Source organism: Patella vulgata, chromosome 2 (genome assembly GCF_932274485.2).
Source record: "Patella vulgata chromosome 2, xgPatVulg1.2, whole genome shotgun sequence".
NCBI lineage: Eukaryota > Metazoa > Mollusca > Gastropoda > Patellidae > Patella > Patella vulgata.
Window position 1 is genome coordinate 27,329,871 of NC_065880.2, and position 23,559 is coordinate 27,353,429.

General features: G+C 33.0%; 1 protein-coding gene across 1 annotated transcript; it reads right to left on the minus strand.

Annotated features, from left to right (window-relative positions):
- Positions 1–2,618: 2,618 nt before the first annotated feature.
- Positions 2,619–21,810, minus strand: LOC126811497 (coiled-coil domain-containing protein 81). Its single transcript, XM_050537161.2, has 14 exons — positions 21,538–21,810; positions 20,992–21,053; positions 19,942–20,098; positions 16,583–16,839; positions 15,667–15,749; positions 14,708–15,033; positions 9,895–10,159; positions 8,933–9,248; positions 8,543–8,650; positions 7,994–8,077; positions 7,727–7,812; positions 7,238–7,316; positions 5,612–5,832; positions 2,619–5,174 (listed from the first exon to the last, which is right to left on the minus strand). Exons 1-14 carry the CDS (start codon positions 21,617–21,619, stop codon positions 4,910–4,912), a joined length of 2,391 nt encoding a protein of 796 aa, XP_050393118.1. The 5' UTR covers positions 21,620–21,810; the 3' UTR covers positions 2,619–4,909.
- Positions 21,811–23,559: the final 1,749 nt, after the last annotated feature.

Genomic DNA, 23,559 nt, shown 5'->3' on the forward strand with positions numbered 1-23,559 from the left:
CAAGCCAGTGGCGTCTTTGATTTTAATGGTGATATTTTTAATCTGATTAAATCCAATCAGGGAGATTATCATTGATATTTTGATTACATGTTCAGTAATTGATTTGAGTTCATTTTAGCCTGGATTAGGCCCTGAAAAAGTACATAATGTTAAAAAAAAAAATGCATGTGATAGTCAGTGACTTAAGTAAAATGATAGAAAACCATCCGGCCTTACTGTTGTAGATCATGTTCAGGGATGAGGTGGAACAGAATCATGATTACATTGACTGATAGAGCAACACAATGCTTGGGTCCTAAGTCATTTGGCCAACTAACTATCCTATCATTGTTTAGAATCCAAGAGAGGATTAAATTGTTGACTTCACAGGATAACATTTTTAGCATTATAAACTTTGTGAAGCACTGGATAGAGTTATCCCTGTTTAGCTAGACAATTATAATAAATACAAGACAAACTTGTAAAAGTTGCTGTGAAGATGCATGTCCTTTGACTTGTGAAAATTGTTTTATACAAGCAGTAAATAAAGACCTCTTGAATTGTGCAGGCCTAATTTAATTTTTGTTGATAAATTTGCTGTAAAAAAAAAAATATAACCAAATGAACTTCTTCCAAATTTCCTGTGGAAGAAAATCAGGGATGGAGAATTATTTGGGCTGGAAAGCGGTGATAATGTTTCCCTATACATAGAAAGTTCAGTCAATATTTTATTTTTGGTCGACCTACAAAGCTCTGGGATGGATGTGGCACTCCGGATCAGTGGGATGCAGAGGTATGGTGATGCCAAGGGGACATTTTAAATATGTAAAATGGATGAAATAAACTTCAATTCAAATTAAGTAGTAGATAATTTCACAGCGATAATTTCAAATTTGTTTATATCACTCTTTTATTGGATGTCCCTACAAAATGGATGGCTATCGCCCCCTGTCGTTTCCTTGCATGCCACTGCTCTGGATCCTATCGAATAGAAGATTTGCTATTCCACAGATAACATGAATGACTTATCTTCTTCCAGTTTCCAGTTGAGTTTTGACCAAAGTAATTGTGTTGATTTATATGTATATGATGTTGATGTAATATACTGATAATTATTATTATGACTGAAAATTATTGCTTATGTTAATATTTTGAAACTATTTGCTGCCATTTTTTTTACTAGTTTATACTTGATGCTTACAAGAAATAAGATTTGTTAAATAGAGTGCATAAAACTCGTTAAAAAATAATTCATTTTTTATATAATCTATTAGATTCTTAGTTGACGCAATACAGTAAGGCTTTACTATAAAGCTGTTGTTGACATATGTAATATAAACAAGTTTCTCACTTACACTGTAATGCTGTTGTTGAGATCCACAGACTAAGTACACCAGTGTTATAGAGAGACACGTGTATAATACAACAAGGGCTACTATATGCTGTTGTTGGGACATATATTATACACAATTGTTTATCTATAATGTTGTTGTTGGGATCCACAGACGACACCAGATTATACACAAGGACCTCACTATAAGGCTGTTGTTGAGATCAGTTTATACTACACCAGGGTCATACAAAGGAGGGGGTGGATGGCCAAATGGTTAGCGCGTGTGTGTTGTATCATAAGGTCTGTCAACTGGCATGGTTTTGAATTTCCGGTTGCCTGTCCAACCTCATGGGTTTCTCCCACTGCTAAAGACCCCTACTTGCAAGCAAATTATTGCGCATAGGGGTCTTTAGAAGTGGGAGAAACCAGAGGACCCAGAGAAAACCCACGAGGTTGGACAGGCGATCCTACTCCTTGTCTCGTACAACCCCCCGATAGAACCAAACATTAGTGTTATAGTGAAGTTTTACTTTAAAATGTAGAAATTAACAGTTATTTTTCTTAAAGAGTTGACAAATTCATCCTGCATTTTCAAAATGAGGATGTGTTATTTTACCAAATTTCAATTAGAGTTGTAGCGGAATGGAGCCTATTGATAATAAAATGTACAAGAATAAAAGTGAATTTATCGTCTTAATTATAGTTTATCACGTTAATTATTGTAATTGTTGAAATACAGTATTGCTGTATAACAAACATATAAAAATATTCAATTCTTGAAATGGTTTCTACTAACAGTAGAATAGCTGCAATTTGAGCAAAATTTCTTCTTCTTCACATGAAATGTTTGTAAGTTAGTTTAAAAATGACACAACAGATTTTAAACCCCAATCCATTCATCTTACAAATGATTTAGTTATTTAGATAGAGAAGGGGGTTGATTTTGAATATACTCTCTATTTAAGCAAGGGAGAGTGGGGATGGTTTCAGACACCCCTTTATTTTAGCAGGGGAGAGTGGAGATGATGTGTGTGTTAGAGATGCATTATGGAGTTGAATCTCTCTATTTCAGGTTTTTATTTGGTTTCAGGTGGTTGTGATATTAATTGGATTATAACACATGAGGCTCTTTTAATCGGTTTACACTAAATTGGAATATCAAGACTACATTTATTATCGTAGCAATTTGACTGAAATTTTCAATATATTTATTTTTCATGATTTATTTTCAAACTATTATAGTAAGAAGGACTAGCTCTTTATCTAAATCTTACATAATGCAGAAAATGTGAACAAGACAAAAAAAAAAGATGCACAAAGTTTTATTTGCATGATGACTTTAATAAGATATAAAGATCAACTAGGCGCAAGAAAGGGATTTGACATTGGGAATGGAAGAGATAGTTTCAAATAATGCAGACAAACATAGTAAATTATGGTACAGAAATAAATATTATGTGGGTTATTCCCAATAGTGAGCCGTTTATTATGATCGTTAGTGAGTTGGTTCGTTTTTAGTATAAGAGCTTATCGAACAGTCAAAACGAATCTGCTAAAATATGAAATGGTTATGCCATGATAAAGATATATAATAATAAAAATGATACACAAATAAATAAACAATATAATTTATCAAAATATATAAAATGTATATATACAAAGAAAATTATCACAGCCAAATTTAATATATGGATCTAAAAGATTAATACATTTTTAATCAAACATATATATGAATGATATATAACAAAATCACAAGTAGATATGTGTGGGTTTGGGGGAGGGACGAAAGATACAAAATCGAATTAACTCTCCACTCAACAAAAATTGTTAAATCAAGACTAAAATATCCTTAATTTTACGTTCACAAATAAGGCTCTATATAGCGAGGCTCCCACTTCTTAAATTCTGCGACCTGGTCAATATTTCATGTCTGGATTATCGCAGATTAACAAGACAATGGTGAAAACCGGTAGATTTGATAGAAATGAGAGCCCTGTTCAATAGATGTCAGATGAACGTTTTAATACTGTTTGGAGAAATCATTTTTTAAAAAATCCACTAAGTTAACTGTACATAACAATTATACTAATCTACATGACATAGGACACACATTATAATCAACCAAACTAACTATATATTTCTCTAACTAATATCATGTAAAGCTCTTATCTCAGCCTCAAGATTCAGCATTAATCACAGCTCCCAATACATAAATGCCACAGTGTTTAATACTTTACGCTGTTTTGATAACAGGATATGGAAAAAAACAATCAAAAAGCAACAATAATTTTTGTTAATTTCATTTTGAAGAACTAAATATTACTCCTATGCAGTAAACTTGTATAGGATTCCTTTGAGACCAGAAAAAAAAATTACCTCAAAATATTTTGAACTTTTGATTTAATACTAATATCAAAAACTTTGACAGATCTTGTTTTTTCAAAATTTAAAAAAAAAAAATAGATACACATTCTAATACTGAAAACAATTGGATATTTAAAAGTTTAACAGTTTTGCTTATTTTGTTCTAGAGAAATTGAACATACAGTTATATATAACCCTTTGAAACTTTTGTGGTCTATACATTGATATTTGTTGCTTAAAATTCGGATGTCTGGACAAAAACAAGCGAAGAGAACCAACCGCTCCGGCAATAAAACATTGCTTTCATGGGTTAACTCCAATATTCCACTTTGTTGTGTCAGTTTAAGGAACAGTTGTTGTCCAGAAATTCAACGTCAGAAGGCCACGAATGGAAAACCAATTACTCTGGTTGGTTCAAAGGGTCAAGGCTATTTCAATTAAACAGTGTCTAACAATTCATTTAATTTAAAATTGACAATTAAATTACATACAACAATTCAAACAAAATGTTCACGATTAAATTCACAATGGAGACAGGTTTATTACCCGATTCAAATTCCCAACATCCAACAAATTTTTCAAATTAAGACAAAAACGAATATTGTGTACTTTCATTATTAAAATAACTTATGTTTTCCAGAAGTGTTTTCTGTTTAAACAAATCCTCAACAATTACAATTCTTAACAAATACAATATTCAAATGATTGAAATTAAAAATCTTGACAGTGAGATATCACAATATAAACATACCAGTTATTGTAAGTGAAACTCTTCCTAAACAATAATGATTCTTAACAATATAAAATGCAAAACCAGCGTATTAATCGTTCCTTTGCTAAATCAGATTAAAAGAAATTCACCCTAAAAAAAACATTTTTTAAAAAATTTATCTTAATTAAATCTTTTTGAAAATAAATAATTCATTTTACACATTCAAAGAACAATCCTAAAGTAGAAAACAAGATTTGTTTTATTTTAATTAAATCTTTTTGAAAAAAAAGAATATACTGGTAAATATTTGTTCCCCACAGAAAAGTATAGCCAGACAATTTTATTTCTTTAAATGACTATCCCTAAGTTAGAAAACAGACTTAACTTGTCTTATTTGATTTTAAGGGGTCTTTCATCCAAAACAAAATGCAGAAAGGAAGATATAACTTTTGATTTTTAACAACTTCCATATACAGGTGTCTGGTCATACCACACCCTATTACATTTGAAGAAAATCTTTTTTAGACCATCAAACGTGAACCAGGTATGTATCGACTTTCACTCCAAATATTTGATTCTCCGTAATTTGCCAATTTCCTCGAACATTTATGACATCTCTTGTATTTATCGCACTGTTCATGAACTAACTTTCCTGGGTGAAGACTGCTTAATTTATCCTGTAATTCACGAGCTCTTTTGGACTGAGCAGCACCAAACCAATCTTGTTCCAGTTCTTTACGTAATTCAAATCTATGTGCGAAGCGGTTAGCTCTGTCATCCAACAACCTATCAAAGACAAAGAGAGAAATAGGGTTTAGCATCTACTCAGCTAGTATATTTCAAGACTTGATATATATAATGCAATATCAGTCAGGGATGAGAAATCATCCATCAATTTCACCTATCCCAAACTTTTCTTCAGGTCAAGGTCACAAATCAATTAAAGAGGATGGGGTTTAACACCCTTTTCTGCACCAAATTGGCTAATATAGACCTACAGCTGAAATTTTGCCTACTCTTCATTGAAATTCTAACTGCCAATTGACTAGATTAGTAGAGGCTGTTCTTTGACAGGCCCCCCTTGTCTTACACCACTGAATGATAAGGGGAAACACCTTGAAAAATTCTGAGGAACTTTCTCAGCCAACACCAGGATTCCCCTATAGTCTAATATCTAAACATTATTTTAACCAGTCTGTTAGCTATGGGAAGTCCATACTTACTCATGCTTAGTTTTTTCTAGGACTTGTTCTTCTTCTTCTTGTTCAGCTAATCGTCTCAAAATAGCATCACGTTTTTTCTGGGCGACCAAATCTTGTTGTTCACGGGATAAATCGTGCGCTCTTCGTCTCCTCTCAGCCATCTTCTCATTGCTTACATCATGCAAACCAAATACTTCTGTATCTGATTCATGATTGGGTAATGGCATTGGTTTGAATTTTAACTAAAGAAAAATAATTAATGTTATAAAATTGTTTCAGATGCTAGTTAAATATTAAAGTGAAACAATGGAACTAAATGAAGAAAAAAATAAATTAGAGAAAGAATAGGGAAAGAGAAAACAGGAGTAAAAAATGGAGTCCGCAAGAATATCTACTCAGTCAAAGAAGCAATAATGCCATCTTAAAAACTCTGTGATTTGGAATGTATATATAATTAAATGTTTCTGTGACTGTAGCAATAAATTCACATAAAAAAATTGATACACAATCTCAATTTGAATAGGGTTCCTCCCTAAGATTAGCAAAACACAGAGTAATGATTAAAAGATTTAAGTGACAGGGGCAATACCACTGTATAAAATTGATACACAACCTTCCTCCTTGTGACTATTGTAGAAAAATCACAGAAGATATTCATAAATTATGTTAAAAACTGTAAACTGCAATAACTCAATGTACAACCTTTAATTTCAAATGGGTAGCTTGTTATGACTACCCGAAAACAATCCAAAACTCTCAAAAACTCTGACAAGTAGACAGACGGGGGGAGGGGGAGACGCAAGTGATGACAAATGTAGATGTATAAAAAGATAAAATCAGAAAACAGAAAGAGAAACAAAAGAGATACCCTATTAATAGAAGAGTTGATAGAAGGCAGATGACAGTCAGAGAAAGGTCGTAATATATTAGGTTTAGGTATTGATAGGAATGTAATTGGTGGTTCTGTGATAAATGTAGTGTAATCAACATCTGGATGCCGATATTTATCTTGCATTCGCATCTAACATAGAAACATAGAAGATAGAAGAAAATATATAAAAACAGAGAGAAAGACAGAGAAAGAAATTGGGTTTAAAATCCACTCAAAATGAACTGTCATTTTGGGACTAACATATATATATGGGGCTATACTATATACCGGAAAACACCGAAAAACACCGGAAAACAACTGGAAAACACAATGTTATACTGAATACAGGAAAACACCGGAAAAACACTAAATACCGGAAACCACACTAAATACCGGAAACCACCCTAAATAGGTAACCCGGGGAAGGGCTATACTATAAACCGGAAACTAACTCTAACCTTAACCCAGGCACACAGAGGAAAACACCGGAAAAACACTAAATACCGGAAACCACACTAAATACCGGAAACCACCCTAAATAGGTAACCTGGGGAAGGGCTATACTATAAACCGGAAACTAACCCTAACCTTAACCCAGGCACACAGAGGACCAGGCTCCCGGTTACCTATTTAGGGTACCAGTCTCCGGGTTACCTATTTAGGGTATTTTCCGGTATTTAGTGTGTTTTCCGGTATTTAGTGTTTTTTCGATGTTTTCCAGTATTAAGTATAAAATGGTGTTTATATTTCATGTCAATAAAAATAAAATATTCTACCTGAGTTTCCAATGCCTTCTTATATGAATCTTGTTGATTGAATTTATTCTGTAAATACTGCTCTCTCTGGGCGGCTAAACTATAATGAAATGAAATGGGGTTTAACGTCCTACTTAAATATGGAAAACTAGAAATACAAATATTAAACTTTGAATTTCGATAAAGTTCATGTTTATGAGTATTTGATTAGGTCCACCAAGTTTGACATAATACTTGAAAACTCTGACCTGTGTTGTGATTACAAGAAGTAGGATGGTTGTACCAAATCAAATGTTAGGGGCGTTAACTTTAGAGTAAAAGTGCTAAATATTGATATGGATTTTCTTTTCCACAATACTCCTAAAATTTTGATGAAAATCTGTCAAAAACCTAACTATGTAACTGTGCAAGTGAAGACGGGCATATGTCATTCAAAGAAAGCAGCGATTCCGCCTACTCTTAATCGGATTCCAAGTGTTAAGGGTTCTTTTACATAAAATTTGTACATACTCTTCAGCTAGTTGAACTTGTTCTAATCTTTCCAGGAAATCACTATCTGTTTTCTGTTTCTGTTTCGTCTTTTCTTTAATTTCAACCTAAAAACATTCAAAATCAATTGATCAGAAATCGAATCGGCGTGATAAAAATAAAATGAGATTTAATGTCATACTTTTCTGCATCAACTGGGCTAATAAAAATGGACATATGACAGTTGTTAAAAGTTAACAGTTACTGTGTAGGACTTTGTATGAGTTTGAACGTGATATTAAAGTTTACCTGTTTCTGTAGTTCCTTACTATACGCCTCCTGTTTAGGAAATCGGGAAGGTGTTAAAGGCCTCTTTTGGAAAACATATGATCTCTGAAAGAATATACAAAATTACTTGTCAAGAAAACCTTTTATATTTTCAAAGAAATCTGTCTGTTTTTCTCTAACATCTTACATGGTGTTTATTGTAGAAAACATAACTCAACGGTCTTAGCTTAAAGCCTCTGATTGTCATTTGAAGAATTTTTAATCCTTGGCAAACTACAATATTGTAAATGTAAATCTCTAAAAGGAATACCAGTCCAAATATGATTAAATTCCATTCAGTATTTACAGAAATATGATGAATTGAAAATTTCACAACATTTTGCACACTGATAAATGATAGGTAATATTTTAATGAATCTTTTTACTCTGAATGGATCCAAGTCATTATCTACTGTTGATATTTACCTTTCGTTTCCTTAATGCTAAATAATTGATATGAGTTCGTTTCAGCATATGACAAATTAGATTTAGTTTCAAAAATGCAAAAGCAGGATCTGCAACAATACTTACATGAAATTCTGTATCTCGTTTTTTCTTCGAAAGATCTACAGCCTCAGCTATCCCTAAATTAAATGCTGCAATTCTTTGGAGATCATTTCTTTTTGACATTATTTTATCCTAAAAATATAAAATCTTAACAACATTAAATTGTGTTTTTAACTGTATTACACATTAATTCATTTCTTATCAAATACTTTAATTCGTGCTGGGATGAGGTAATAGAAGCAGTAGTCATGTGATCAGTTGTTAAAAACAGCTAGACAAGTGTGTTTCAATCAAATTTAGGCTATTAAAAAAAAAAGATATTCTAGTTCTCCAATACCTTAAAAAAAAAAAAAAAAAAAAAAAATCATCACCGCATGTTTATTGTGTTTATTTGATTGTGTTTATTTTACTCACCTGTTCTTTTAACATTTCTTCTCCATCTCTCAGAGATTGGTACTGCTGTAACAGGATATCTTCCTCTTCTTCGCGACGTTTCTTCTCTGCATTGAATGACACAGGAATATTACGATTCCATCGTTGATGACATAAATAACACAATTCTTGACCAGCGTTTGAATGGCCGCAAGCTGATGATGGTTTGGTATTTGCTGCAAAAGTGACATCTTTGGTTTCAGGGAATTGTTCGGCACTTCTTGCCCGACTTAAAGGGGCCAGATGAGGTGGAGATAAAATCTTGTTTAATGGTGTTCGAGGTGGGAATGGTTCATATCTAAAATAAATAATCAAAATCAAATTAATGTTGGGTTTAAAGTTCCTTAGCAACGACAAAAAATATTTTATGTTCAAAATTAGTATCAAATGTTCATTTGAATCGAATCTTTCAAAAATATAAAACCGTGTATTTTTTTTTTTTTTGAGTTGGCCTATTTCAAATAATTATTAATTCATACACAAAACATTACAGATGAATTGAAAAAAGCATATAAAAACATTATTTTTGTGAACAATCAACATTGCATGGGATAAATCCATATTGCTCTTCCTATTGGTTCCTATTGCTGTACTTCATAACAATAAATTTTAGCCGCATATAGGGGAATATAAATTTTTCGGAATTCCCGGGATCAGAGAGGGGGTAGGTGTTGGAACTGGATATAAAATTGACCTCATAATTTTCATTTCCCGCATTAAATCAGTCTTTATGCGAGAACTGCTACTATAAATTATAGTATGATACAACAGACACTTTATCTCACTGTTTTATAAAAATATTACGTATTTGGGTAGATGTGGCTATCCATACAAAAAATGCTAAAACGGATGCTTTCTTTCAGCTGCCTTTAGAGTGGTTAATTACTTTGCACGTCTTCAACAAAGTAAAATAATGTTTACTATTTGTGTGTGTTTCAACTTACCCATCTCCCTCACTAATCATGTGAGGACCGGGATATGATTTAGCTACCAATGGTGTTCCTGGTACTAATGGTGTTCCTGGAACCATAGGTGAACCAACCATATGTGCTGAGGGTGTTCCTGGTACAAGTGGAGTTCCTGGAACTAATTTAGGAGTCAATGAAGCTGGAACAAGATCATCTAATAAGCTGACACCAGTAGCTCTAGGTAATGGCATGGCTAATCTTGATCCTGCACGTGATCCAACTGGGCCCAGAGAACGGCGTTCTGAAAATAAAAACAATATTTATGAATCACTAATACAAAATATGATATCAATAATGAAACAAACAGTCCGATTTATAGAATCTTGCGGTAATCAAAAGTAATAAAATAAATTAATTTAATAGAGCCACCATGATTGTCGTTTGAATTCCTTACAAGTACAATATTGTGACACTTGAATCTCTAATATCAGGACATCCCAAAAATAGTTCAATTTCTTCAGTATTTACAAAGATAAAATCATTTGAAAATTTGGCAATATTAGGCATCCTGTACAGACAAGGTAAACAAACAAGCTCCACCTTTGGTAAAATCCTTTGAATGCAAGCTTGAAGATTATCAACAATAAATATTTTTGATTTGTTTTAATTTAATGTTAAATAATCAATTTGAGTACATTTTAGTGTGGTTTAAGCTGTCCAAAAATGTAAATGTTTATTAATTGTTATTAATCTAAAAAATGTAAATGTTTTTTTAATTGTTAAATAAAATCTAAAAAAAAAAAATATAAATGTTCATTAACTGTTTAAAAAATCAGCCCATGATCACCTTACCCTTAAAATTGAATCCAGATTTCAATGTTGAATTATTATTTTTACATGGTGGATATATCCTCATGTTGGATTGATTGAACAGGATTAAAATCCAAAAAAATCTTCCAAAAATGGCTGAGTTAATCAAAATAATGTCTATTTGTGTAAAAATCAAAGTCCTATTCAGCTATAAATTTATCCCGCAAAACTTTGGTAACAATCCTACTGCAAAACTTTCAAAAAAGCAACTCCCAACCAAACGCTGCAGTAAGAATTTTTAATGATAGCAGCCTCTCTCATGTAAAATTTAACCACATAATCTAAAATCTGCTGTTACAACCAGAACGCCCAACCACAGTGAAAATTAAGTCTGTCCTTGAAATGTTAATCTTGTAAATTAATCAACATAACCTTAAAATTCCCTTGTCAAAACTTAATCAGACCACAAAATAAAGCAACACAAACTTAAAATCTCCCTGTTAAAACTTCCAAGTTCCAATCACAAAATATAGCAATGTAAACTCAAAATATCCTTCTTGAAGTTCCAACCACAAAATAAATCAAAATCTGTTTTATATAAATTGAGATGTTAATCTTGAGAAGTAATCAACACTACTTGGCAGTTCTAGAGACTAATAACAAGAGACTATTGATGACATCCAAATATTAATTATATCTCTTCATCTATATACAATGAAACACAACAATAGATAAAGATCATGGTCTGTGGAGTATTAATTACATCCCTTCATCAACTGATATTCAACATTTGATTCCAATCTCAGTATCTTTCAATTACAAATCAATTCATATGTATTATATAATGACAATTATTTCTTGTATAATCTGTTAATGTTATTTGTGAGAACAAATCGTTTGATTTATATAATTCATGATTTTTTATTATTCCATATAGAATGATTAATAATGTAGAAATGTTAATATAATAATGAGAGAAGTGCACTTAGTAGGACATAATGCTTAGAAACTTAGGGAAGATACATGAAATCTTTTGCGCCATATTGTCAAAGAATCTGTAAAAATTGTGGTCCTAATGTGTGGTCTTAATACAGCTAAAAGATAAAAAACACCTTTTACTACATTGTCCTTTTTATAATGATTTTATAAACTAATTATTTGTCTGATATTCATAAACCAAATATTAATGACACAGTAAAAATTAACATGATTATTGCATATTATAAAATTGAGAGCTATGGCATGCACCATGAATTGTTTAACAAAATGGGAATAAAAAATATAATATAGAAATAAGCAAATTATTTATAAGATTTATCTTTTATTGTTCTCTCATGCATGCACAAACATTTCTAATGTTTTGTGATTGATATCATTACTTTGTTTCCATACTCATAGTCCATAATACTTTCATATTTTGTGGAGAAACAGTAGGTGTAAAGAATATAAAATTACTCAGATTTTTATGAACTCAAATGTATAAAGATGCTGGGTATGAAACTAATGTTTATTTCATGATTTGTATGTAGTTATTATAGATAGGTATTAAAATTCGATGGTATACATAATTTAAGACAGTTTTGCACGTCCATTGCTGAGATACAGATGTTTTAAGATTAAGTATGTGTCCTGCATATTGGTTTTCAAGAAATCAGCAGATGTGCTAATTTATTCGAAGTAGTCCAGCATCTGGATTTTTTAATTGAAAATCATATAAAATTAATTACATTTATTTTCTTGTTGAAAGTGATAATGTTCCTTTAAAAAGAGCATAAAGATTTGTTCAAAGTACAAAACAATGTAATAATAAAACTTATAAAAATATGAGTCTAGATTAAGTTAACACCAACAACAGCTGTTTACTTACATTCTATATGTTTGAGGTAGATCAATCAAATGTTTAAAGTTGAAAGTCTTTCTTACAAATTATTGATCTTATATGGAGATCAATACCAAATATCACATACCTTTATATTAATTGAAGGTACAATACTTACTTTTGTTTATGTTTTGAACACTTATGATTTAACTGTATATAACACTCTCAGTATAATTATTTTCACTGATTATTTGACAGTTACCAAATAGAATTTTATCAATTAAGTATTATAATTGTAGTAACTGAATTGTTTGTGTTTTTAACAGAGAGTGCTGCATGTGAATAAGTTAAGGAGGAAGGCACAGCACACAACTAGAAACCCATAGGATAAACACATGGACAGGTCATATTTTATTTGTTCTTTTCATTTATAAAACAACCAGAATCTTAATTGTGCAATGATTTCAGGTGTCACTGGGGGGAGAGAGAGAGATAGTCAAACACATTACACCATGTAGCTTCCCATGCTACAAAATTGTGGCAAATTTGCCCCATACATTTGAATTTGATAATTAAATTATTGTAATTGTTTTATTATGTCAATTGTTATTAAAGATAGGTTCCCAGAAAAGTATTTATCGGGTGGTTATCTCCAATAAAAGTATGGCAATTTTGGTATATATGGGAAGTAGAAATATCCAATCCTACTAGAAAAATACTGGATGCCCTGAAAAACACTCATGGGGCACATACAGGACAAAACTGTATGTATGGGTTTCCCTAATCGACAGCCAGACGATTAGGAGTGTCTGCACGTGTGACATCAAAGGTCGCACGCGGAGATTGAGCGCTTGATGTACATGTTGGTAAACTTTATGAAGAGTTAGACGTACAACAGTTTCGGAGTTAAAAACCACAGAAAAAAACTTGGGCAGTGGATAATCCGAGAATTTAATTAGGATTCGATATTTGTAATAAACAGTCAGCGATTAAAGACAGCATCGTCTTGTGTATGCAATGAATTCTCCTCCGATTTTGCCCCCATTGCTAGGTACCGAGAGAGGCAAGTCACGTGACACAAACATAACCTCTTTTGATCGATTTTTTTTATAGTAAAGGTATTCCTTGGCAATTGCAATATTTTGAGAAGGATTTGAAGCAAATTTATGATAAATTAATTAGTTTGAATATGTTTTTAGTCCAAATATATCATCAAATCACCCAGTTTGTATGCAGGAATGTATCTTTAATACACAATAAATGCCCTTTTCAACTTTCCAATCCACTTTAATTTATATCAATATCAGAGCCAAGATACAAAGATCCGGGGAAAATGAAAACATGTTTATTGGTTTATTGCACAGTTGTATATTACAAGCCTTACCCACAACAAGTATGGTATAAATGTTATAACTGCCCAACAATTGTAGATAATTAGAAGACCTATATATAAAGAAGGTTATATAATAGTATTTAACAATATGTTATAATTAGCTATTCATGTGTCTATTATAATTTATTGTGTATGTATTTTGTTACCTTATTTATTCTGGGAGTTAGAACATGAAATTATTCATAAACAGAACACAGAACCAAAAAGTCTTCAAAGACGTAAGTACAATAATTTACTTTATTTTTAGTTCAGCAGTATTGAATTATAAGCCACCTAGCTACCTAAGATTTAACACTTACATGTATGTAGTGATATTTTCATTTCATCATATCTTTGTAATATACTAAACAGAACTGATATTCTTTTTACACATTCAACTTTCATAATATTGACATCGTTAAGTCATAAGTGATTCAAAATGCCTTAAATGACAATAGCCGCAGTGTAATTATGTTTTAAAATATTGGAATTTTCCGCTGTGGACCATGCAAGCTTTATCCTGTCTGGGGTAGTGTCTGTTGATAAATGATGTGATGCCTCATAGTTTGTATGAAACAACAAACCAAGGTCGACCCTTGCACAAGCTGGTGTGCACTTAAACCCTTGACAAGAGAATAGATAGCAATACTGCTGCTCGGTCAAAATTTTTCTCCATAGCATTGCACATGTGGCCATAGTAAAACTAACAGTTTATAGTCTCAAAATAACCAAAGTACTATGTCAACGAGAGATTACATTCCTCATAGTTCTACTTTAGTACTTTATAAGGCCAGACGTACAGCTTTTTTATTATTCAAATATATTGGGTATAAAAAGTATTAACTAACCATCATCTATGACTAGATCTGGGGCGATGTCTACTACTTCCCCAGTAACAATGTCAGGTTCATCTGTACTTGTATTTAATATATTACACACAGCATTATCTGTCATAATATCTCCTGTATCCATACCACCTGGTATCTCGGATAACTGAGGTTGATCTAATACATCTGTTTCTATTGGTTGGATGTCAGATTCGGCCATATCTACGCTAGGTGCTGGTAAATCATTATTGATACTGCCGACATCTTTCTCTATTGGTAAATAATCTTCTTCCTGTTCCACTAATGGTGCTAGATTATTACCAGCATTTAAATGGGAATTAGAAATCCTGTAAAAAGAAAAACAAAAAAAACCACCAATATATTATTGCTTGCAATGTCTGTGTGGTTAGTGTCTTATTAATTTTGTTTGCGTGTAGTGAGTTCTCCACCACTGCACTATTAAACTGTGCAAAAATTAGCAAATGTCCAATGGTCAAACTGAAGTTCTTTATGATCCCTTTTGTTTTTGGTGAATTCCTGACAACAGGGGCTGAGCCACACCGAGAGAGACACAGAGAGAGAGCGACAGAGAGAGAGAGAGAGAGAGGGGTTAACGTCCACTCAACAAAAATTAGGTCATTTCGGGACTAACATATGGTTCAATTTTATTTCAATAATTCGCTTGCGCGTAGGTGTCTTAAACAGTGGGAGGAAACTGGAGGACCCGGAGAAAACTCACAAGGTTGGACAGGCCGACCTTACTCCTTGTCACGTACAACCAGGGAATTGAAACCACACCAGTCGACTCAATGACAGACCTTATGATACAATGCAACTGTGCTAACCATTCGGCCATCCAAGAATACTTGGGTTAATGCAAGAAAGTGTAGACAAGGCCCACGAGTGACTGGACAGACAATATTTAACATGATGACAATATACAACCACATTTAATATGTGGACGTAAACAAATATCTTACTTTGGTAAAACAAGTGTATTAGATGTAGCTGGTCTGGACACACAACTTCTATTTGTCATAACTGAATCAACAGTTCCAGGTCTCTGAAAATATATGAATTACATTTTAAAACAATTTTAAGTACAAAATTAGAAGAAATAAAAAACATGAAAGGGTTAAATGATAAAAAATAAATCTAATTGCATTGCATTGATGATGGGCTGCATTAAACATTAATTTCTGAACAAGAAAAGCTGCTAGTCATTCAGGGGGGTGGGGGGGGGGGGGTGGATGGCTGAATGGTTAGTGTGTGCACGCTGTATCATAAAGTCGGTCATTGAGTCAACTTGCGTGGTTTCGATTCCCTGGTTGTACGTGACAAGGAGTAGGGTCGCCTGTCCAACCTAGTGGGTTTTCTCCGGGTCCTCCGGTTCTGCTAAAGACCTCTACGTGCAAGCGAATTATTGAAATAAAATTAAACCATATGTTAGTCCCGAAATGACCTGGTTAAACCCCATTTCTCTCTCTCCCTCTCTCTGCTAGTCGTTCAGATAGAATGAATAACTGAATTTCACCTGAGTAGTCGAATACTGATACTGATAGGCATGCATGACAGCCGAAGAGTAGGGGTGAAACCTAGCTGTCTTATGCACTCAAATGGAATGTATGTAAAACAACCCTTAACAGATGAAGAATAGGGGAGAAACGTAGACGTTCAGACAAAATTCCCCTCATATTACACTGCATGTCGTATGCCCACTGTCATTAGACTGCTTGGTGCCGAAAAGTAGGATGCTAAACCAATTTCTTGCTAATTTTAATCCAGCACATTAATTTCAAAAGTATTCAATGAAAACAAAAATCTCAGTTTCCAAATATCTAAATTATTTTTGACATCAATCTATCATAATCATATTATATAAATATTAATACTTACATTTTGCATAGAATCTACTAATTTTCCAGAACCATCCATTTGATTGATAAAATCTTTGAAGAATCTCATTTTGACCCTAGAATCTCTAAAAGACAATCGTCCAATTCCTGCAAACAGAACTTCCACATTCTTCTTATTAGCAAGAGCTTTACCAACAGCGTTTAATATTTCTCGTATACATGATTCTACCGTATCTCGATCGAATGCTGATTCGAATGATAAAGCTGCATAGTTAAGTTGTACAACTGGTATTTGACCTACAAAAAATTAAAACCCAAAATGCATTAGGAATTGTATCTTGGTACATAAAAATCTAGTCTGGAAACAATAAGACACAGCTCTGGCATAAACTCAAGCTTTGACCTTTATCAGACTCAATCTCTTTGGTGTCTGTCTGATTAGTCTTTTATTAATATTTATAATTATTCCCAGGCCTGATAATAGTAATAATGTTTATCTACTAGAAAAAGATTAAAGAATCTTTGATACAAGTTGTCCTTATGAAACAGGTTATTTTGGAACATAACTATTACAACATTTTTCTTGTATGCAGGACTCTTCAGCACCAAGAGTAAAACAAAGAATCAGGTCAAAACATGACCTTAGACAGGTCACAGATCAAAGAATTGTGGTTGCCATGCAAGATACACCCACATTTTGCAAAAGATGGACAGAGAACAAGCTAAAAAAGCAATTTTTGTACAATTAGGGACCATAATCCAGCATGCTACGGTCTGACATGCATCAATATCAAATGAAAACGAGATCTTTGGGATATAAACATATTTTAAATTTCATCAAAATCAGATAAAAAATGTGACCTCTAGTGAGTTCACAATCTAAAAACGATTTTTCGTACAATCAGGGGCCATAATCCAGGAAATGCGCCAATATGCGCCAATATCAAAAGGAACCAAGATCTTTGGGTTATAAACATGCATCTTAAAAGTTTCATCAAAATCGGATAAAAATTGTGACTTCTAGAGGGTTCACTATCTTTGTATTACCATGGACCGTATATATACGGTCCATGGTATTACATGCTTTCACACTATTTGCATACAGGAGTAACCATTTTGACGGGAAGTTTCGGCCCAATTTTCATGAAATTCGAACTCAACTGTTGTTAGGGTGTAATGGTGATAAGACCCATCACCATATGATAAAGGGTTATAAGATTCATCAATAATTGATAAAGGGTAGTAGGACCTATCGATATTTGATAAAGGGTTTAAGACCCATCAACATTTGATAAAAGGTTTTAAGACCGGCAAAAATTTATTTATTAAACTCATGGTTTATTCTACTAAATTATGTTGTACGTCTGTTGAGTGGGGACTACCTATCATATTTATACTCTCTCTGTCTCTATAATTACATTTATTGATCCATTAGCTACACAGATCTAATTGGGTTGTCCAACCTCTGTCTCATTCTATGATCACCATTGTATCCCCTTTATAACTAGTTTATACTATAACAGTCTTTAACAAATTTCCATAACAGACAGGCAGATATCTCAAGGTCACAAAATCTAATAATGTCTATCTATAATATCCAATAATAATCAATTCCTGTCAAAAGATCAATTATTTCTGTAACACAATTTTTGATATAAAATCCTAACCAAACAGTAGATTTTCATCTTTTCCAGTAATCCTAGTCAATGAATCAATATTTAGATAAAACCAATATTATAGGCTACAGTTAAAAATGTTTCTATGTTTATTTAAAAAGTAAATCAAATGAATGTCACACAATGTAACTAAGCAAACTAGGCAGACTTAGTGAAATTCAATGATTAAAGGAGCTAAGATTCCATTCTTTGGAACCTAAAGGGTCATGAATATGGGTCAAAAAGCCCATATTAATTTAATACGAGTCTATATAAACTGATTTATATTTATTTTTTAAAACTTTTATTGTATTTTCAAATCAGTTTTGTTTGTTGAAATAAACAAGCAGGCTAAATTGAATGGCAGTCCCTCACACCTGGTCAGTCAAGTCTACATTGGAAGTATGGTTTAACATTTCACTTTCACACTGAATGGCAGTCCCTCACACCTGGTCAGTTAAGTCTACATTGGAAGTATTGTTTAACATTTCACTTACACACTGATGTTTAGTAAGAAAAGAGTGCATGGGTCATACGCCGGTTGTGGCAACCGGTTTTGGGGGTATGGCCGCTTTCCACGTCTGACAGACAACCCATGGTACTACAATCACATCCAAGAGCATAGAGTACATGCTGACATGTACTGGTTTAAAATTGTTCACTGTGTCTTGTCTTAACTATTTGATATAAGGAGCCTAAATTTTAATGGTAAGATAACATCACTATTGATTGGAATAGACCAATAATTTGTGTTTGTGTCGAAGACTATGGATAATATTAAATTCTAGCTTTACGCCCTTTAAGTCAAAAAAGTTGATTTATACATATTCTCTCTATTGTAAATGTCATTTACAATCAAATTAACAAATTATATGTCAGTAACTGTCACCTAATGAACATCTGCACCATGTTTGAAGATTCTACCTAAATAATAAATTAGAGAGAGAGAAATAGGGTTTAACATCCACACGACACAAACTAGGTCATTTCGGGACTAACATATGGTTTAATTTTATTTCAATAATTCGCTTGCGCATAGGGGTTTTTAGCAGTGGGAGGAAACCGGAGGACCCAGAGAAAACCCACAAGGTTGGACAGGCAATAATAAATTAGAACAAGAATTATTGTATTCTACCTGGTGTGACAGACTGACAATTTTTGGCGTATTTTAATTAGCAAGATTTATTTTTTTCAAAGAACATGCCAATTTTTAACATTATCCCAATTGATTTTAAATATATTTTTACAATAAGAACTATAAATTGTGTTTTAAGGTTAACTTCTTTGAAATTCTGCTTTTCTCGGCAGGTAAATTGACTGATAGGCAAGTTCTGTTGGTCTGTAAGTTAAGACTGACAAATCTAACTTGAATGAAAGCCCTGCAATGACAGACTTCATTTAACTTGTTTTTGAAAAGATTAAAGATTGTAGTCTTTTGTAAACCATGTGGTGAAGACAGTGGGGATGCTCGATTGAACGTTCCGGAATTGAATTCTGTCAAAAATCTTAACCAATCATAGCAACTGAAACATATTTGTTGTATTTAATTACATCACAATTCTATACTCACACTACCTCAGTGGTTGGGACTGACAGAATTGTGACAGGACTGAATTCCAGGTCAAACAATTACAATTCTGTTAATTCGGCAAGTTACGGACTGACAATCGACCATCCCCTAAATATATATATTAAATAGATACACCTGGCCTTCACCTTACCCATTAAACACTGATATAATTACCTGGTACATGGTATTTTGTGAAATGTAGGGCATGTGTTTGTGCAAACTTCTCAGAAATATTGAAAACTGGTCTCTGGATTAAAATAAATTTATTATTTCCAACATCCAACTTTTTCTGCGAGAAGGTGAAAACTCCAAGGTTAGGTATATTAACCCCCTGGAAAAAAAAACCAAAGAACTTTTTTGACTTAATAAAAAGAAATATTTGGGTTAATATCCATTGTACAGAACAACTAAATCAATAGAGAGAGAGAGAAATGGGGTTTAACATCCACTCGACACAAACTAGGTCATTTCGGGACTAACATATGGTTTAATTTTATTTCAATAATTCGCTTGCGCGTAGGGGTCTTTAGCAGTGGGAGGAAACCGGAGGACCCGGAGAAAACCCACGAGGTTGGACAGGCGACCCTACTCCTTGTCACGTACAACCGGGGATTCGAAACCACGCCAGTCAACTCAATGACAGACTTTATGATACAGCGCGCGCACGCTAACCATTCAGCCATCCAACCCCCCCCACTAAATCAATAAAATGGAATACTTTCAACTGGGTTTGATAAGGTCATAATTTTCTGCATCAACTGGGCAAATGAAAATGCTAATGGCTTTGCAAATCAATTCTTTTTCTTTTTAAATAATGTCATGCTTACTTACAAAGTCATGTATCTAAAACTGGCAATGAAACAACGAATGAACGATCCTGGAACCTGTTTTTTGTAACATCCAAATGACTTGACACCAATGACAAGGGTAAAACATGCTGGAAATGCTGAGCTATTTTCTTAACACCAGATTGAACCACATTTTGTAAGCCAGCTCCTTACTGAGCTACCGTACGTGGCTCCCATAAGGAGAATGTACTCACATTCCAATGGAATTTCCATACATCATGAATAAAGGGGGGCAATTACACAAAATATGCCATATAACAGATGATTTGACATGTCACCGAGTCGAATTCTCCCAAAAGAACAAGATTCAGTTTATGTCTTTGTGTCTTGAGTTTTTTGTGTTAACTATCTTATTATAAATCAATAACATAATTACCTTTTGTTGAGACATTTGTTTCTCAATAAATGATGCTGCATTTTCCCAAACACTTGAAATATCTGAGAGTAAGAAAAAAAAAATATAGATTGGCCTATTGTAAGTAATAAAGAAATAAAAATGGTATACTTTGTCGAACACCAAGTCCAGACATTATTTATTATTCAGTAAGCTTATAATATTTATTTATTTTATATTATTAACCACGAAATTTTTCTTCTAAAGAAAAGATTATGTGTTAAGGGTCATTAATTATATTCTTTGCAGTCAATAATATTGTTGTGCTGATTAAATAATTATATTTATAGCCTCCCTTCAATCAACGTGATGAATGCCGAAGCCGGCAAATTAGCACTCGAGCTTTAAAAGGACCAGCGATTATTTATAATTACGTTTGGTGTTAATGACATTGATAGCGACAGTTTTCCTCGAGTGAAAGGTGAACAAAAAATAGCCAACACTAACAAGTAACATTAGTACTTGTGAGTGTGGAGTAGGCCTAGCCTAGACTGCAGGAGTTATAAATAAAGAAATACATAAACAAACCGTCTTCTGAAAGTGTGTCTTTGATCGACGAAAATCGACCGTTTCTAGCTTCGGATAGAAGCCCTTGCATCATTTCAGTCATTGTTGAAACTTTGAACCAGCTACAAACTTTACTACACCTATGTCATGTTCAATTATTACAAGTTATTGACATTGCCATACCAAGCAAGCCCCAAGAAAAGTTACACGCGTTGCTAGGGAAGCGCGTCCGTTGGGTAGTTACAGCAAAGGGAGATAATTCTAATATACTTATCGAAGATTTTTATCTGTTCATGCACTTCATGAATTCGGGGATATAATTTAGGCTAGAATTAAAAACACGTTTTATTTTTTTCCCCATACGAGTTTTTGCAAAGAACGCAAAACATGGGAAGTACCGAAACAATGACCAATATAGTCTGGACTCTTTTTTTTTTATGTAATACAAACTTATATGGGATCACTTCGTATTCGTAAAACTAGGATTCTTGAGTCAGTTGAGACTTTATTAATCATGAGACTGAGAGAAAGACAAAGTGCACTACTATTCCTAATATGACTTGTCCGTGAAACGTCAACATGAGAGTGTTGTCACTAGGTATTCTATGCCATGATATTACTTTCAATGGAACAGACATTTTTTTTTTTTTTTATAGAGATCAATTTCAATAACATATTTTTTTTCTTAATTGTGGTGTTATCTAATCTATAGACCACCACTCAGTCACTCATTCAGTCATTGTACTGCAAACTGCCATGGGTATGGGGCTTGTGTTACACATAATATGAGTTCAAAATCTTTTGTGTATGTCAAACCTGATATAATTATTTGGGCGAACCAATTTATCTGACTGTTATACACCCTCTACTAGGTCTATTTGCAGCCTTATGCAAATACTGACATAAAATTTTTGAGAGTACTGTGATTGCCAACTCTCAATAAACTACATCTACAAATAAAAACATAGGTTGCCAGGCAAGTCATCTCAAAGCCATTACAAATTAACTTTTAAAAAAAAACCCAAAAGGTTGATCCATTAGCTCTAACAAATCAATAAGGTTCTGCATTTACTGAGATAGTTAACTCATATCATTTTTAAAAAGATACGGATGAAAATAACCTCTATTTTGCCAACAAAAAATATGAACAAATGACTGACAGACAATGAACTAATAGAGGGAATGGCAACATATACAACCTCATAAAAACCTATCACTTATACCGGTATCTACACAGATGGCTCAGGAAGTAAGGCGCCGACTTATAATTGCTACTCAGGTCTCGTCAGTTTCGCTTATGGTGATGGCTGAGAAGGTTCCCCATGTCAGTCGTCTAATCCTTCAGATGGTATATATATAATATATTATAAGTCCTGTTTACATGTTAGCATGCATTCATTTACATGGATAAAATTAAACAATAATCAGGAAAATCATTTTGTTTTTATTTATCTACACATTATAATTAATCAATATATACAATAATAAACAAGCAAACAGTGAGCCTGATGTCCCAACCCTCGATTTCTCCCCTCCCCTCCCCAAATACATGACATATTATTAATTAATTGCACATAACTTTTTTGTAAAGCTTTATGCAATCCAATGGTGTATCCATACTTAGTCCAAGCAGAAAATGCACATGATCGAACTTTGTCAAGGTTTTGATATAGGGAAATTATACACCAATTAAAATCAAAGTTATCAAGCCCCTAATTGCTTGTCTCTGGTTAGCCTAGGCAGAAAATGCTCATCATCAAACTCACTAAATTAACACCTAACATCACATTTAGATATTCTAGCAAAATTAGAACCAGAGTTATTGTGTGACAGATAGACCAACAGACAGACTAACGAACCCATTTTAATAGTCCCCTGCTTTCTTTGAAATTTTGCTATTTCAACTTTGTGCACAAACAGTAAAGCTATTACTACCTTTATGTTTATTTTAAGAGTGCCCCCTGTCAATCAATTATTTAATCTAACTATGATCCTTTTATTTCCTTATTTAAAGGTAGGATACCAAGAATTATACATGTTCCA